This window comes from Meriones unguiculatus, chromosome 3 (assembly GCF_030254825.1).
Source record: "Meriones unguiculatus strain TT.TT164.6M chromosome 3, Bangor_MerUng_6.1, whole genome shotgun sequence".
NCBI classification, from domain to species: Eukaryota; Metazoa; Chordata; class Mammalia; order Rodentia; family Muridae; genus Meriones; species Meriones unguiculatus.
The window spans coordinates 167,854,654-167,870,508 of record NC_083351.1 but is presented as its reverse complement, the minus strand read 5'-3'; the positions used below and the strand labels follow the sequence as shown (position 1 = coordinate 167,870,508).

The window sequence follows — 15,855 nt, the reverse complement described above, 5'->3', positions numbered from 1 at the left end:
ACAGTCCTCAAAGTGGAAGGAACTTCATTTGAGGGAATGCCTTCATGAGATCCAGCTGTAATGCTTTTTCTCAATTAGTGATCAATTGCCTGGTGAGGACCCAGGCTTTGTGGGTGGTGCCATCCCTGGGGTGATGGTCCTGGGTTCTATGAGAAGGTAGGGTGAAGAGGCCATGAGGAAGAGTAAGCAGCACTCTTCCATGGCCTCTACATAAGCTCCCCCCTCTAGGTTCTAACCCTGCTTGAGTTTCTGTCTTGACTTCATCCAGTGATGGACTATGGATCTGGAAGTAGGAGCCAAATAAACCCTTTCCTCCCCAACTGGTATTTTGGTCATTGTGTTTCATCGCAGTAGTAGAAACCCTGATTCTGACACTATCTATCTACCCACCTATCATCTATCTAGCTACCTACCTACCTACCTACCTATGATATATCTATCTACTATAAATGTAACTTTTATTCACCAGATGCCATTGTAGTGTTGAAGGCTTAATGTCTCCATCTGCTAACCTAGGCTCAGCTTGGAAGCTTCTATCCTCTGTACAATCTAATCTAGGCTGAGAATGTTTTCAGCCTCAGAGACTTACTGCTGCCTAAGCTCATCCTTCCTAGCTGGTTCAACTCAGCTTTTCTGGCTCAAAATCCTCCCACCTCTGACTTGTTCATTCTGGCTTTTCTCTTGGCCTCTACAATCTCTTCTAATCCTTCTCCTTCTCTGGCTGGTTCTGTTATCACCTGTATCCAGGTTGATGTCTCTTTAACATTTCTCTGTGAATCTTTCCCAGTAAAACTGCTTCCTCTCCCTCATTCTCTGTGCTGCTCCCTTGAGGAGATGCTCTTTTTTCTCCTCATGAGAGTTGGGAATATTCTATTGTGTCAAATTCTTCTCTGATTCATCACCTCATTTTGACACTTAGACTTCATTTTTAAACATGGCTATTTCCTTCTACACACTACTTTACCTTCATAGTTTGGGATTAAAAGCCTGTACCACCACACCTGGTCTAGGATCTTCTTTACCTGAAACAAACTTTTGAAAAGATGAAGTTAACGAGTCACTGGCCTTCTCCATGTTTCTTGCTCTCTTTCACTCCAGGGTACTCCGGCTCCCACCTTCAAAATTTCTAGACTTGTACTACCTCAAGTCTCAAGGCTGGATATTGATTCTCTGTTATTGAACCTCAGCATGGTGTGTATATACTTGGCTAGATGAAATAGTTTCAATCTATAACCCAGGCTAGACTCAAACTACAGATGTTCCAGTTTCTTACTCTTTTTCCTAATTTAAAGAAGTTATTTATTTTTATTTTGTATACATTGGTGTTTTGACTGCATGCATGTCTGTGTGAGAATGTCAGATCTCCTAGAATGGGAGTCACAGAGGGTTGTGAGCTGCCATGTGGGTACGATGAATAGAACTTGGGTTCTCTGCAAGAGCATTCAGTGCTCTTAATTGCTGAGCCATCTCTCCAGCCTTTTTCCTCCTCTTGTACTATGAATCTTCTCCCTGTCTGGCTCCAATCCTTGGTGGCATCATCCCTAGACAATTTTTACATAGTAGACAATATTTACATATTATAGGTTGAAGAGTTGGCTCAGCACTCTGCTCTTCCAGAGGACCCAGGTTCAGTTTCCAGCACAAACATGACAGCCTAAAAATGTCTGTGATTCAGTTCCAGGGGATCCAACACTTTCACACAAACATACACACAGGCAAAACACCAATGCACATAAAATACAACGTAATAAATTACATAAAAATTCAAAAACGGATTTATGAAATGTTTAAACTATTTCTTTTTTAACACCTTTAAGCTGGACATGATGGCCCGTGCCTTTAATTCCAGCATTGGAGGAGGCAAATGTGGACAGATCTCTGAGAGTTTGAGTCTAGCCTGGTCTGCAGAGGTTACACAGAGAAACCCTGATCAAAACAAAACAAAACAAAACAAAACAAAACAAAACAAAAAGAAAAGAAAAGAAAGAAAAGAAAGAGACAAAGGAAGAAAACAAAGGAAACCAAACAATTTTTGTCTGTACACCATGGAATATTATATGTGTCTTCTGGAGGTCAGAAGTTGGCTTCAGAAAATGGATTTGCAGATATTTGAGAGCTGCGATGTGGATGCTGGGAAATGGAAATGGCTCCTTGTTAAGAGCAGCCAGTGCTCTTGACTGCTCAATCCTTGCTCCAGGTATTTTCTTTGCTCTTCATTTATTGAAATTAAATTTTTTTTCATACAATACATTCTGATTATGGCCTCTTGTCAACTAGCTCCTCTGTGATCCTCCCCACCTTCTCTTCCCTAAGAAGAAAAGCAGACATCTAAAGAATAATAAGAAGGATCCAGGTGTTTGGAAAGATGTCTCAGTGGTTAAGAGCACTGTTTGTTCTTCCAGAGGTCCTGGGTTCAATTCCCAGCAACCACATATATAATGTGATCTGATGTCCTCTTCTATCATGCAGATGTCCATGCAGAAATTCATTCACATACACAAAATAATTAAATCTTAAAAATGGAGAGAGATGAGGGAGCCAGGTGTGGTGATACACACCTTTAATCCCAGCACTCAGGAGGCAGAGTCAGGAGATCTCTGTGAGTTGAGTCCAGCATGGTCTACAATGTAAGTTCCAGGACAGCCAGAGTTACAGAGAGAAACCATGTTTTGAAAGTCCAACACAAAACATAGAAACAGAAATAGAATTATAAGAAAATAAAACAAAAACAAACAAATTGGAATAGGAGAAAATAAACAAACCAACAGAGGAAAAAAATTCAAATATAGAGCATGAGGAGATGGGCACAGTAAGACTCTTTTGTAATCCCAGCACTCAAGAAGACAGAGACACTCAGATCCTCTGAGTTTAAAACCAGTCTGATCCAGGGCAGCCAAGACTACACAGAAGAGCCCTATCTTAAAAAAAAAAAAAAAGCATGAGTCATGTAGATGCAGATGGAAGACACTTTGGCACATACATGAATCCAATGAAAACATAAAACTGGCTTTCTCTGCCTTCGTTTTTTTCCCATTCCCTCATCTGTGACGTTTATCACTTGGTGGGGGGAGGCAACACCATGCTCCTATTTCTCCTCTCCACTCCCTCTTCTTCCCATTTCCTCTCCTTATACAAAAACACTAAATAAAGAACAATAAAGAACAATAACAGAAAACCATAAAATTGGTAGATATAACATACAAGCAAAGTAATATAAAGTAATAGATGTAATATAAAGTAATAAAACAATAGATGGCAAATGCATGTTCTGCTTGTATTAAAGATCACAACAGCCTGGTATATTCCTTATTTCTAGATAGTTGGAAAGCACCCATGACATCCCCTACCCTAATCCTAGCCAATTAGCTTAAAGTGCTTTGCCTAGCCTCCTAGATACAATGCCATACACTTGGAACATAATCGATTATGTTTAGCTGGTCAAAATGATGTAATCTGAGTGTGGTGTTGGAATGGTCACTGTGTGGCTATTCCTGAAGTAATAACATTATTAATTGATGTAAGTCTCTGAGTAGCTACCAAACAAAAAGATTGGCAAAGCATGAAGCTCAGCTCTTGATTGCAGAGTAGACAAGTAAGTGTATATTTTCAGGAACATGTGAACACTTCCTGCATCCTGCTGACTCCCACTCTGAACCATGCTGGTCACAAATGTATAATCCCAGCCAGGGTAGTTGGCTCATATAGTAATCCTCAAAGCAGGAAGGCTGAGGCAGGAGGATCCCTGTGAATTGGAATTCCAAATTAACCTTACCTACAGAACAATGTTGTCAGAACACAATTCAAAAGCAAGGAGAACAAGAGCAAATAGAAGAGTAAATGAATAAGCAAGCAAATCATAAAATTCAAGGTTCAGGAATTAGTCAGTAAGTGGACTCATGATTTTTATCCTATTGTGTGTTGTGTTTACATTGACCCAGAATGCTTGGTTCAATCTAGAGAATGAGAGAACCCAAGGTGGGATTAAGTGTGTGGACTCAAATATGCAAGCAGATGGCAGCTTGTGGTTGTAGGTGTGGCTGCAATAGGGAGGGGCTGGCAGGGTGGTATATAAAGGCTTCAAGGAAGACAGAGGAGTCATTCCCTCAGTGACTTGAAGACTGTAGTGATAGCCTGGCTCTGTTGGGATCCAGAGACCCTGTGCTCATCAGTGCTCAGAACAGGTAAGTCACTTTGATCCAAAGGGACAGGGCCCCTGAAACAGAGAGGTTAGGCCCAAGATGGGGAAGTCATTTATTTATTCATTTGTTTATTTATTTACTTACTTAAGTTTCTAAAGCCTTTTTTTTTCTGGATGTATACGGTTTAAAACTACTTTTAAAATTTGCAATATTTGCACAAACAACTCCACATTTGGCTAAGGCTGAGGATCTGGCTTGCTTCCATGTATGTGGACCTATCTGCATTGCCCATGTGGCATCCTGGGTTTGGCTACCCAGATGCTATTTAAGCTGTGGGCTGGCTTTCCCCAGGGTCAGATGATTGTTCAAGGTTCCTGAATAAACTGCATTGGAAAAAAAAAAGAACTAAAAAAAAATTTGCAATATTTTTATTGATTATTGGGCAATTTCACATCATTGAACCCTGAGCAAACTCACTTCCCAGTCTACCCAGGTCAACCTCCCCAAGTCCCACCAACCAAAAAAATAATTCAGTTTTTGTGGCCATTATACTCACTGGAACATGACCAAACTTCAGGTGGCCAGCCTCTTAGAGAAAATGAGTCTTTTCTTACATTCCACCAGCCAGGAACCAATCACTGAGGAGTGTTAAACTTCATTCTTACCACGGAATGGTGAATAGTTCTCTTTCATGGCTTTCTGTGACAATATTTTTCATTCAGATGAACCTACTGAAGAGAAGGTTTAGATTTAAAATCAGATTTTTGACACAACTTTAATTAATACAGGATGGAGTATCAACCCCATTTCCATGATCATCTCATTTTTTTTCACAGGCAGTTTCCATGTTTTAGAAAAAGTATGGGTAGGATGGGTGTGTAAGCTCCCCATGCTCTGTTGTCCCAGGACTTGAGACATGATCTATGTCTCGTTTGCACACAAAGGTGGTACTCAGCTTTCAGACTGCAGGGGACCCCTGCCCAATGGGGATGGGATTGAGTTTGGCATTGGTAAGGGTTGGATGGAACACTGGGAAATGTGTAATCTTCGGTGTGCTTGTCAGTGATGGAGTTTGCTTTGAGACCTTCTATGAGGACAATGGCTTAGGCTGATATCTCCACCACTGTCCGAGCAGTAATTTGCCTGACCTTGAGTGGTTCCTCTGATGGTGAGGGGGTTTTCTAAACTTGATGTTGAAAATGTATTCTCCCCTAAATGCCTCCCCAGGATCTTTCTGACTGAAGACCTTCCAGGATGAGTGCTCAGACTCCTCCCACACTCCTGAAGCTGGCAATGCAGGCTTTGCTGAGAGATGAGACCTTGGACATGTCAGCTCTGGACAAACTGCCCATGGTGTTCTTCCCAGCACTGTTCAAGGAGGCCTTGACTGGCAGACACACTACAACTGTGAAAGCAATGGTGGCAGCCTGGCCTTTCCCCTGTCTCCCTGTGGGGGCATTGATGAAGACCCCTGACTTGGAAACCTTCCAGGCAGTTCTAGCAGGAGTAGATACATGGCTGCAAAGAAAGTTTCACCCCAGGTAAGCGATAAGCCAGTACTGTGGAATGGAGCCTATGGATAAGAGGGAAGAGATTGTGGGGTCAGGGAGAATGGCTTCTTCTTGAGTGGATCAGAGGCTCCTGATCCATCATTGGATAGGGATGCAGGGATATTGTAAGCTGCTCATTGCTTGTCCTAAGGAATGTTGCCTATATCAGAGATATAGCAGATGTAGCCACATAGGAAAATGAGCCATCCTTGGCCTCCCCCAATCACTAGTAATGGGACTAAGGAGAAACTGAGTTACTTAGAGAAAGGAAAGTTACCAGAGCTATCTGTGCAGCTCAGGGAAAGCTTCTGCAGGGCGGGAAGCGGCTGCTGAAAAAAACACCCACCTTGGCAGGACTTAGGGCTGAGTTTACAGATGTGGAGGAAATGCTGAGTCTGTGTGGGGTCTTCCCATGTAGCTAACACTTCACATATTTTACCCACAGGAGGGGAAAACTTCAGGTTCTTGACCTGAGGAAGAAGCACCATGAATTCTGGAGCATATGGGCTGGTGCGGAGGATGGTGGTTGTTCAGCAGAGACCACAGATGAGCAGCAAGTAGTGAAGGTCCTTCCCAGATATGCACTAAGGCGGCGCCTGAAGGTGGTAGCTGACCTTTGCTTCAGGCTGCGTGCAGATGAAGAACAAAGATGCTTCTTGCAGTGGGCCCACCAAAGAAAGGGCTCCATCCAATTCTGCTGTCCAGAGATGACCATCTGGGCTCAGCCTATCCATATTATGAAAGAGATCCTGAATGTTTTTCATCCAGAGCATATCCGGGTATTCGAACTGAACACACACTGGAATGTGTTTTTGCTGGCGGCCTTTGCTCCTTGCCTGGGCGAGATGAGAAATCTTCACAAACTCTTACTGGCACCTATCTCCACGAGTGTCTTCAAGATTAGCAACAGGACAACAGACAGGGAAGACAAGTGTATCAACAAGTTCATTTCTCAGTTCTCCAGATTCAACTGTCTTCAGCACCTCTCCTTAAAGAGCGTCTACTTTCTCAGAGACCGCATCAATCAGGTCCTCAGGTAAGCAAGGATAGAGAGCTGTGTCAGCTACTAGAGCTGACCTTTATATGTAGTTTTAAGGATTCGTCATTTATGAGACCTGTGCATGAATGGGAACAAACACTTAGGCCTCTAGAGTACAGAAGTTATATGTTGTTTCTATGAATATTGAATCACCATGTCAAATAAGCTATCAAGAATCAGAAGACTGAAGGTCATCTTTGGTAAGGATGGGATTTAATTCTTCTTGGAATGATGTCCACCAGTCCAATGGAAAGGGAACAGGAAGGGGAGAGTGTAGTGAGGAATTGGTGGACACACAAGCACAGTGGTTGAGGGGAGCTCTGAACTCAGGTCTGTGAGAACAGCCTCAGCTTCCGTGAATTTCCTATGGGTGACTGGTTTTGAGCTTAAGTAGAGCTGAGTGCCTGAGACAAGGGGGATAGTGAGGATGTTAAATTACTACAAGTGTGACTGTGCAGAGACATTGATGGGATGCAGAGTGCAGTGAGCACACAGGAAGTGTACCTAGAGCCTGCCAGGACTTTCATGTTTTGGAACTCTTTATGTGTGCTTTCAGGGCTGAAAATGTGCTGAAATGGTTTTGTGCTTGAGAGTGAGGCCATGAGAAGAAGTTTGAGTTTGTCTTGACAGAGGAGATTTGAACAGGAAGCATTTAAAATGATGCCCTTGAATCTACCTTGGGTCACTGGGCTGCTTCTACCTCTGTGTAAATGCCACCCTATACTCCCCAACATCATTTTCCAGAACTAACCTCCTGGTCTCTATCCCTAGATGCCTGACGACCCCGTTGGAGACCCTGTCCATCACTTACTGCCACATTTCACAGGCAGACCTGAACTACTTCTCTGAGTGTTCAAAGCTCTCTGAGCTGAAACATCTGGACATGAAAGGTGTGCCCTTAAAGGCTTTGGATCTTATGCCTCTCCGAGTCCTCCTAGAGAATGTGGCAGATACTTTGCTGTCCCTGGACTTGAAGGCTTGTAGGATGAAGGACTCTCATCTCACTGTGCTCATACCTGCCCTCAGCAAGTGCTCCCAGCTGTGCAAGGTCAATTTCTACTGCAATGAATTCTCCATGCCCATCCTGAGGGACCTTTTGCAGCACACAGCCAACTTGAGCAAGATGAAAGTGGAAAAGTACCCTGCCCCTATTGAGTGCTATGATGAGTTCGGTTATGTCTCCATAGAAAGATTTGTCCAACTCTGTGTTGAGCAAATAGATAGACTCAGGGCCATAAGGCAGCCCAAGTGCATCTCCTTTGCTACACATATGTGCCCTAGATGTGGAGAGCGCTGTGTTTATGGCATGGGATCCCGACTGTGTCTTTGTCAGAGGAGGCAGCGCTAAATAGAGAAACCTAACTTCTGCATTTGAAGCACTGGAAGGCTTGGGACACATCTCTCATTTTGGACGCTCAGAGCTTGTGGCTTCAGGCTCAGCTCAAGTTTAGAATGCAAATGATGTTTGCTGAGTTGGATATAGGAGAACGAAGGTAACATTGAGAACAATGGGACTTTGGGAATAGGTGTCTTGTTGAGTCAGAAAGACAGTTTTGCCTTTATAAGTAAGTTCTCTCAGGACAGAATAGCCAGTGGCCTTGTTCTGCAACTGTAAACCTGGATGTTCTACCTCTGGGCTATTTTTTCAGTTATCACCCTCATTGCCAGAGTCTGGATGGTTCCATGACCCAATGAATGGAAAAAACACTGATATACATTGAGACAAAGGTCCTGGCCAATTTAGCATCCATAAAAATGACAATTTTGGTGACACTTCTTTCCTTCTTGTCTTTTCCATGCCTGCACAATAGATACAAATGTCTTGTGCGGTTCTTTCACATGCTCTAAAAGTTAAAACTAAAGTGAACAACATAGACACAGATCCTGTGAATATGAAGGGGGTTTCAGTACACTCAGGCTACAAGGCACCATGGACCCATGAGAGGTGACTGAAGAGAAGGAGAAGACAACACAGGGAAGAATGAACAGACTTTTCAATGCTTATTTTCCTTCCAGTCTTAAAACCTTGTTTTCTTTTTAGTTGAAAGCCTCATGTACTCTGGTCCAGCCTAGGACTCTTGATCTTGTTTGGTTGAGACTGTCATCATAAACCAATATATCCATCCTGCATGCCAAATGTCTCTAGGGCCATATTCCTGTGATTTCCCAAATCTATGAAATAGCCATAGTGTATATAAAGGTGTCTGATACCACATAAGTCCCTGTCGTGCAGAAGATATTTTATTTACAAAAGAACTTTATTTTATGTCTGCAGTTGTGTTCTCTGTATTGATGTGTATAAGAAGAAAAGTCTCCCTTGTCCCAGCCATTATATGCCCTTTTTCTGTATAGTAAGATATCGATAAAATGATTTATTTCTGAATTGTCTTCTTCTTCATTGAACACCTAGAACATGTTTTTTTTTTTATTGTTGTCAGCAAGAGACATTGATTAAAACCTTATACTTGAAAAAGAATTGTGGGTAGTGAACTCTGAGGTGGTTTTAAGTATGATGTGTTTGTAATTATTTCAGAGTCAGGGGTGCCTTTCAAAATTATTACCATAGTTAACCATAAGAATTTATAGAAGAAAGTATAACAAAATACAATGGATGATTTCTCAGAATGATAGGAACCATGAAAACACAAAACTGGCTTTGTCTGCTTCAGGTTCTTTCCCCTTTCCTCATATCTGTCGTCTTTGTCTGGGGTGGGGATGGCACCATGATAAGCTCCTATTTCTCCTCTCCTCTCAGTCTTCTTCCCTTTTCCTCTCCTTATCCTTAAACAATAACTAAACTAATAAAGAAATTAATTAATAATAATAAAAAAACAACAAGAGAAAACTCACAAACTTGGTAGACATAATATAAAAGCAAAAGTCCTGTAATATAAAAAGTAAAGAAAAATCCTGATAAAACATTATGAGACCAAGAACCTCCAAAGATCCCACTGAGTTCATTTTGTGTTGGCATCAATAGTTGTTCACTCGGCCTGTTGTACAGAGTGAGGTTTGCACTCTTGGAGAGACTCCATTTGAGGGAACTCAATTCCCATTTGCAAATAGCTTATCCCTAGCTTCTGGGTTAGGGATGGGAGCTTGTGTCCACTCCTTTCCACACTGACACTCCATGTGGTGTAGACCCATGCAGGCCTTGTGCATGTTGCCTCAGTCTCTCTGGGTTCTTATGTGCATTCTTCTGTTGGGTTTAAGAAAGCCTGGTTTCCTTGGTGTCCTCCATTCCATCTGGTTCTCACAGTCTTTCTTCCTCCCTTTTCACCGGGTTCCCTGATCCCTGAGGGGAAGATTTGACAGAGAAGTCCCAAGTAGGACAAAAGTGTGTCATGATCTCTCTCTCTTTTCCAGCTTCATCATTCTTTCTCCATTTGTGTGTGTGAGTGCTTGTGTGCATGTCCACATGAACGTAATTGTGCCCATTAAATCCAGGAACGGTCAGCAGATTCCTTTGCACTCAAGTTAGAGGACATTTGAAGTCACTGCCATACATGCTGGGCATTCTGCAATAGCAGGACGCTCTCGATAACCACTGAGCATCTCTCCATGTCCAGTGATCCTCCTTTTCTGAAATTCTACCAAACTCCCTGAGAAAAACCAGTGAAATCTCCCTCTCTGATACACTTTGTGAAATGTTGTGAGAAAGTAAAGTGCAACCCCAATTTCCAATTATAGTCAATGAAGACATTGAACTTTAGAGCCCTGTGTACTTAAACTCTCACATTTTCGGGGGATAGGCACGTTCCAACAAGTCTAGATCATGTCTAGATGTCACCTATGATTTTGTGAATTCCAAGCAAGGATTTTACTACCTAAATTCCTGGCAAAGAGAGCCCTGACAAATACTGGTATGACCTGCTTACACTCTAAAGCCCCTCTGTAGAGACCTACTTTAGTCCTTAGCATGACTGTGGCTCCTCAGTTAACTCTTGCTGTCACCTTTACCATAACAGAAGCCATTTTGTCTTCAAGTCTCCATTTTGATTGTAAGGTGAAATTAAGACCAAGTTCTCAATCCCTCCATGCCTGACACCAGAATACAATTCAGTAGTTTGTACTTGCTGCTTAGGATCAAACAATAGATGGCAAATGCATGTTCTGCTTGTGTTAAAGATCACAACAGCCTGGTATATTCCTTATTTCCAGATAGCTGGAAAGCACCCATGACATCCCCTACCCTAAACCTAGCCAATTAGCTTAAAATGCTTTGTCTAGCCTCCTAGATACAATGCCATACACTTGGAACATAATTGATTATGTTTAGCTGGTCAAAATGATGTAATCTGAGTGTGGTGTTGGAATGGTCACTGTGTGGCTATTCCTGACGTAATAACATTATTAATGGATCCTCCTACCTCAGTCTCTGAGTAGCTACCAAACAGGAAGATTGGCAAAGCATCAAGCTCAGCTCTTCCTTCTAGAATAGACAAATAAGTTTATATTTTCAGGATTAAGTTATCATTCCCCCACTCTGCTGACTCACACTCTGAACCATGCTGGTCAGTAATGGATAAACACTGCCAGTGTAGTTGATTCACATAGTAATCCTCCCTAAAGGAAGGCTGAGGCAGGAGGATCCCTGTGAATTGGAATTCCAAATTAACCTTACCTACATAGCAAAGTTGTCAGAACACAATTCAAAAGCAAGGAGAAAAAGAGTAAATAGAAGAGTAAATGAATAAGCAAGCAAATCATAAAATTCAAGGTTCAGGAATTAGTCAGTAAGTGGACTCATGATTTTTATCCTATTCTGTGTTGTGTTTGCATTGACCCAGAATGCTTGGTTCAATCTAGAGTACAGGAGAACCCAAGAAGGGATTAAGTGTCTGGATTAAAATATACAAGCAGATGGCAGCTTGTGGTTGGTAGGTGTGGCTGCAATAGGGAGGGGCTGGCAGGGTGGTATATAAAGGCTTCAGGGGAGACAGAGAAGTCATTCCCTCAGTGACTTGAAGACTGTAGTGACAGCCTGGCTCTGTTGGGATCCAGAGACCCTGTGCTCATCAGTGCTCAGAACAGGTAAGTCACTTTGATTCAAAGGGACAGGGCCCCTGAAACAGAGAGGTTAGGCCCAAGATGGGGAAGTCATTTAGTCATTCATTTGTTTATTTATTTACTTACTTAAGTTTCTAAAGCCTTTTTTTTCTGGATGTATATGGTTTAAAACTACTTTTAAAATTTGCAATATTTGCACAAACAACTCCACATTTGGCTAAGGCTGAGGATCTGGCTTGCTTCCATGTATGTGGACCTATCTGCATTGCCCATGTGGCATCCTGGGTTTGGCTACCCAGATGCTATTTAAGCTGTGGGCTGGCTTTCCCCAGGGTCAGATGATTGTTCAAGGTTCCTGAATAAACTGCATTGGAAAAAAAAAAGAACTAAAAAAAAATTTGCAATATTTTTATTGATTATTGGGCAATTTCACATCATTGAACCCTGAGCAAACTCACTTCCCAGTCTACCCAGGTCAACCTCCCCAAGTCCCACCAACCAAAAAAATAATTCAGTTTTTGTGGCCATTATACTCACTGGAACATGACCAAACTTCAGGTGGCCAGCCTCTTAGAGAAAAATGAGTCTTTTCTTACATTCCACCAGCCAGGAACCAATCACTGAGGAGTGTTAAACTTCATTCTTACCACGGAATGGTGAATAGTTCTCTTTCATGGCTTTCTGTGACAATATTTTTCATTCAGATGAACCTACTGAAGAGAAGGTTTAGATTTAAAATCAGATTTTTGACACAACTTTAATTAATACAGGATGGAGTATCAACCCCATTTCCATGATCATCTCATTTTTTTCACAGGCAGTTTCCATGTTTTAGAAAAAGTATGGGTAGGATGGGTGTGTAAGCTCCCCATGCTCTGTTGTCCCAGGACTTGAGACATGATCTATGTCTGGTTTGCACACAAAGGTGGTACTCAGCTTTCAGACTGCAGGGGACCCCTGCCCAATGGGGATGGGATTGAGTTTGGCATTGGTAAGGGTTGGATGGAACACTGGGGAATGTGTAATCTTCGGTGTGCTTGTCAGTGATAGAGTTTCCTTTGAGACCTCCTAGGAGGACAATGGTTTAAGCTGATATCTCCACCACTGTCCGAGCAGTAATTTCCTGACCTTGAGTGGTTCCTCTGATGGTGAGGGGGTTTTCTAAACTTGATGTTGACAATGTATTCTCCCCTAAATGCCTCCCCAGGATCCTTCTGACTGAAGACCTACCAGGATGAGTGCTCAGACACCACCCACATTCTTCAAGGTGGCAAGGCAGGCTCTGCTGAGAGATGAGACCTTAAATAATGAGATCTTAAATAATGTCCTTGAATCTGACCTTGGGGAACTGGGCTGCTTTTTCTACCTTTGAGTAAGCACCACCCCATTCTTTCCAACACCATTTTCCAGAACTAACCTCCTGGTCTATCCCTAGGTCCCTGATGACCACATTGGAGACCCTGTCCATCACTTACTGTGACATTTCACAAGCAGAACTGAATTACTTCTCTGAGTGTCCGAAGCTCTTTCAGCTGAAACATCTGGTTATGAACGGTATGCCCTTAAAGTCTTTGGATCTTATGCCTCTCCGAGTCCTCCTAGAGAATGTGGCAGACACTTTGCAGTCCCTTGACTTGAAGGCTTGTAGGATGAAGGACTCTCAGCTCACTGTGCTCAGCAAGTGCTCCCAGTTGGCCAAGGTCAGTTTTTTTGACAATGACTTCTCCATGTCCATCCAGAGGGAACTTTTGCAGCACACAGCCAACTTGAGCAAGATGAATGTGGAACAGTACCCTGCCCCTATTGAGTGCTATGATGAGTTTGGTTATGTCTCCGTAGAGAGATTTGTCCAAGTCTGTGTTGAGCAAATAGATAGACTCAGGGCCATAAGGCAGCCCAAGTGCATCTCCTTTGCTACACATATGTGTCCTAGGTGTGGAGAGAGCTGTGTCTATGGCAAGAAATTCAGATTGTGTCATTGCCAGAGGAGTTAGCGGTAAATATAGAAACATGATTTCTGCATTTGAAGAAATGAAAGGCTTGGGATTCATCACTCATGCTGGGCTCAGAGCTTGTGGCTTCAGGCTCTTCTCAAATATCGGAATCAAAATGATGTTTGGTGAGTTGGATCTAGGATACTGAAAGTGACATGGTGAACAATGGGACTGTGAGAACAGGGACCTTGTGGAGTCAAAAAGACTTTTTGCCTTTAATGTGGCTTCTGTCAGGACAGGATAACCAGTGGCTTTGTCCTGCAGCAGTAAACCTGGATTTTCTCCTTCTGTTTTTTTTTTTTCCTTCGATTTTCACCCTCATTGTCAAGATCTGGAAGGTTCCTTGACACAATGAATGATGTGAAATGAGTGAGGCAATGATCCATACCAAATTCGCATCCACAAAATGACAGTTTTGGTGACACTTCTTTCATTCTTGTCTTTTTCCTGCCTGTACAATAGTTACAAATGTCTTGGTGACTGTTCTATTATATGCCAAAATGTTGAAAGTAAACTGAGCAACCTAGACACAGTTCCTGTGACTATGAAGGGAGTTTTAATGGATCACAAACAACATCCAGTACACTCAAGTCACAAGGCACCATGGACCCATGAGAGGTGACTGAAGGGAAGGAGAAGACAACACAAGGAAAAGAGAGCAGGCTTCTCAATGCTTATTTTCCTTCCAATTAAAACATTATTTTATTTTTATTGAAAGCCTCATGTACTTCGGGCTAGCCTTGGACTCTTGATCTTGTCTGGGTGAGACTACCACTATAAACCAATATATCCATCCTGCATTGCACATGTCTATAGGGCCGTATTCCTGTGGACTCCCAAACTCTATGAAGTAGCCATAGTGTATATAAAGGTGTCCAATACTACATAAGTTCTTGTGCTGCCAAAAACCTTTTATTTTATTAAAGACCTGTATTTTATGTCTTCAGTTGTGATCTCTGTATTAATGTATGTAAGAAGAAAAATCTTGTTATCCCATCCATTATATGCCCTTTTTCTGTATAGTAAAATATCAATAAAGTGATATAATTCTCAATTGTTTTCTTCCTCATTTATTAAACTCCTAGAACATGTTTTTTGTTGTTGTGGTTGTTGTTGACAACAGACACGTATTAAAACCTTATAGTTAAAAAAGAATTAGTAAAAAATGAATTGTTAAAGTGAACACTGAGGTGGTTTTAAGTATGATGTGTCTGTAATTATTTCAGAGTCAGGGGTGTCTTTCAAAATTATGACCATAATTAGCCATAAGAATTTAAAGAAGAATGTCAAACAAAATACAATGGATGGTATGATAGGAGCCATATTTTACCTTTTTCAGTTTTACTTTTATTTATTAATATTTATTCATTTTGTATCCCAGCTGTTGCCCTCTCCCTTATGCTCTCACAATCCCACCCTCTCTGCCTCTTCTCTTCTCTTGCCCATTCCCCAGTCCACTGATAGTTGAAGTTCTCCTCTCCTTCCATTTGAAGATAGCCTAGTAGGTCTCATCAGGATGGCCTGCATTTTCTTCCTCTGTGGCCTAGTACGGCTGCCCCCCACCCCAGGGAGAAGGTGATCACAGAGTCAGGTACTGAGTTCATGTCAGAGACAGTCCTTGTTCACCTTACTAGGTTGCTTATTTGGAGAATGAGATGCCATGAACTACATCTGTGCAAAGGTTCTAGGTTATCTCCATGAATGGTCTGTGGTTGGAGTATCAGTCTTAGAAAAGACCCCTGGGTCCAATTTTTTGGTTCTTTTGCTCTCCTTGGGGAGCTCCTGTCCTTCCAGGTCTTTCTCTCTCCCCCTTATTTCATAAGATTCCCTTCACTCTGCCCAAAGTTTGGCTAGAAGTCTCAGCATCTCTTTAATACCCTACTGGGTAGAGTCTTTCAGAGGCCCTCTGTGGTAGGCTTCTGTCCTGTTCCCTGTTTTCTCCCTCTTCTAATGTCAATCTCATTTGCCTTTATAAATGAGGTTTGATCATCTCTCTCAGGATCCTCCTTCTTGCTTAGTTTCTTTTTTTTATATATTTTTTTCAGTTTGTATCCCACCTGTAGCCCCCACCATTGTCCCTCCCAATCCTGCCCTCCCTCCTTCCCTCACCTCCTCCCATGCTC

General features: G+C 42.2%; 1 protein-coding gene across 2 annotated transcripts; it reads left to right on the top strand.

The window, feature by feature from the left end:
* The first annotated feature begins 5,393 nt into the window (after nt 1-5,393).
* LOC132652825 (preferentially expressed antigen in melanoma-like protein 7) lies at nt 5,394-8,208 on the top strand. 2 transcript variants are annotated; one of them, XM_060378754.1, is made up of 3 exons: nt 5,394-5,680; nt 6,135-6,725; nt 7,500-8,208. In XM_060378754.1, the coding sequence occupies exons 1-3, from the start codon at nt 5,394-5,396 to the stop codon at nt 8,074-8,076; spliced, it is 1,455 nt and encodes a 484-aa protein (XP_060234737.1). In that variant the 3' UTR covers nt 8,077-8,208. The 2 variants fall into 2 exon arrangements, with proteins under 2 accessions (XP_060234737.1, XP_060234738.1); XM_060378755.1 differs by lacking the exon at nt 6,135-6,725.
* Nucleotides 8,209-15,855: the final 7,647 nt, after the last annotated feature.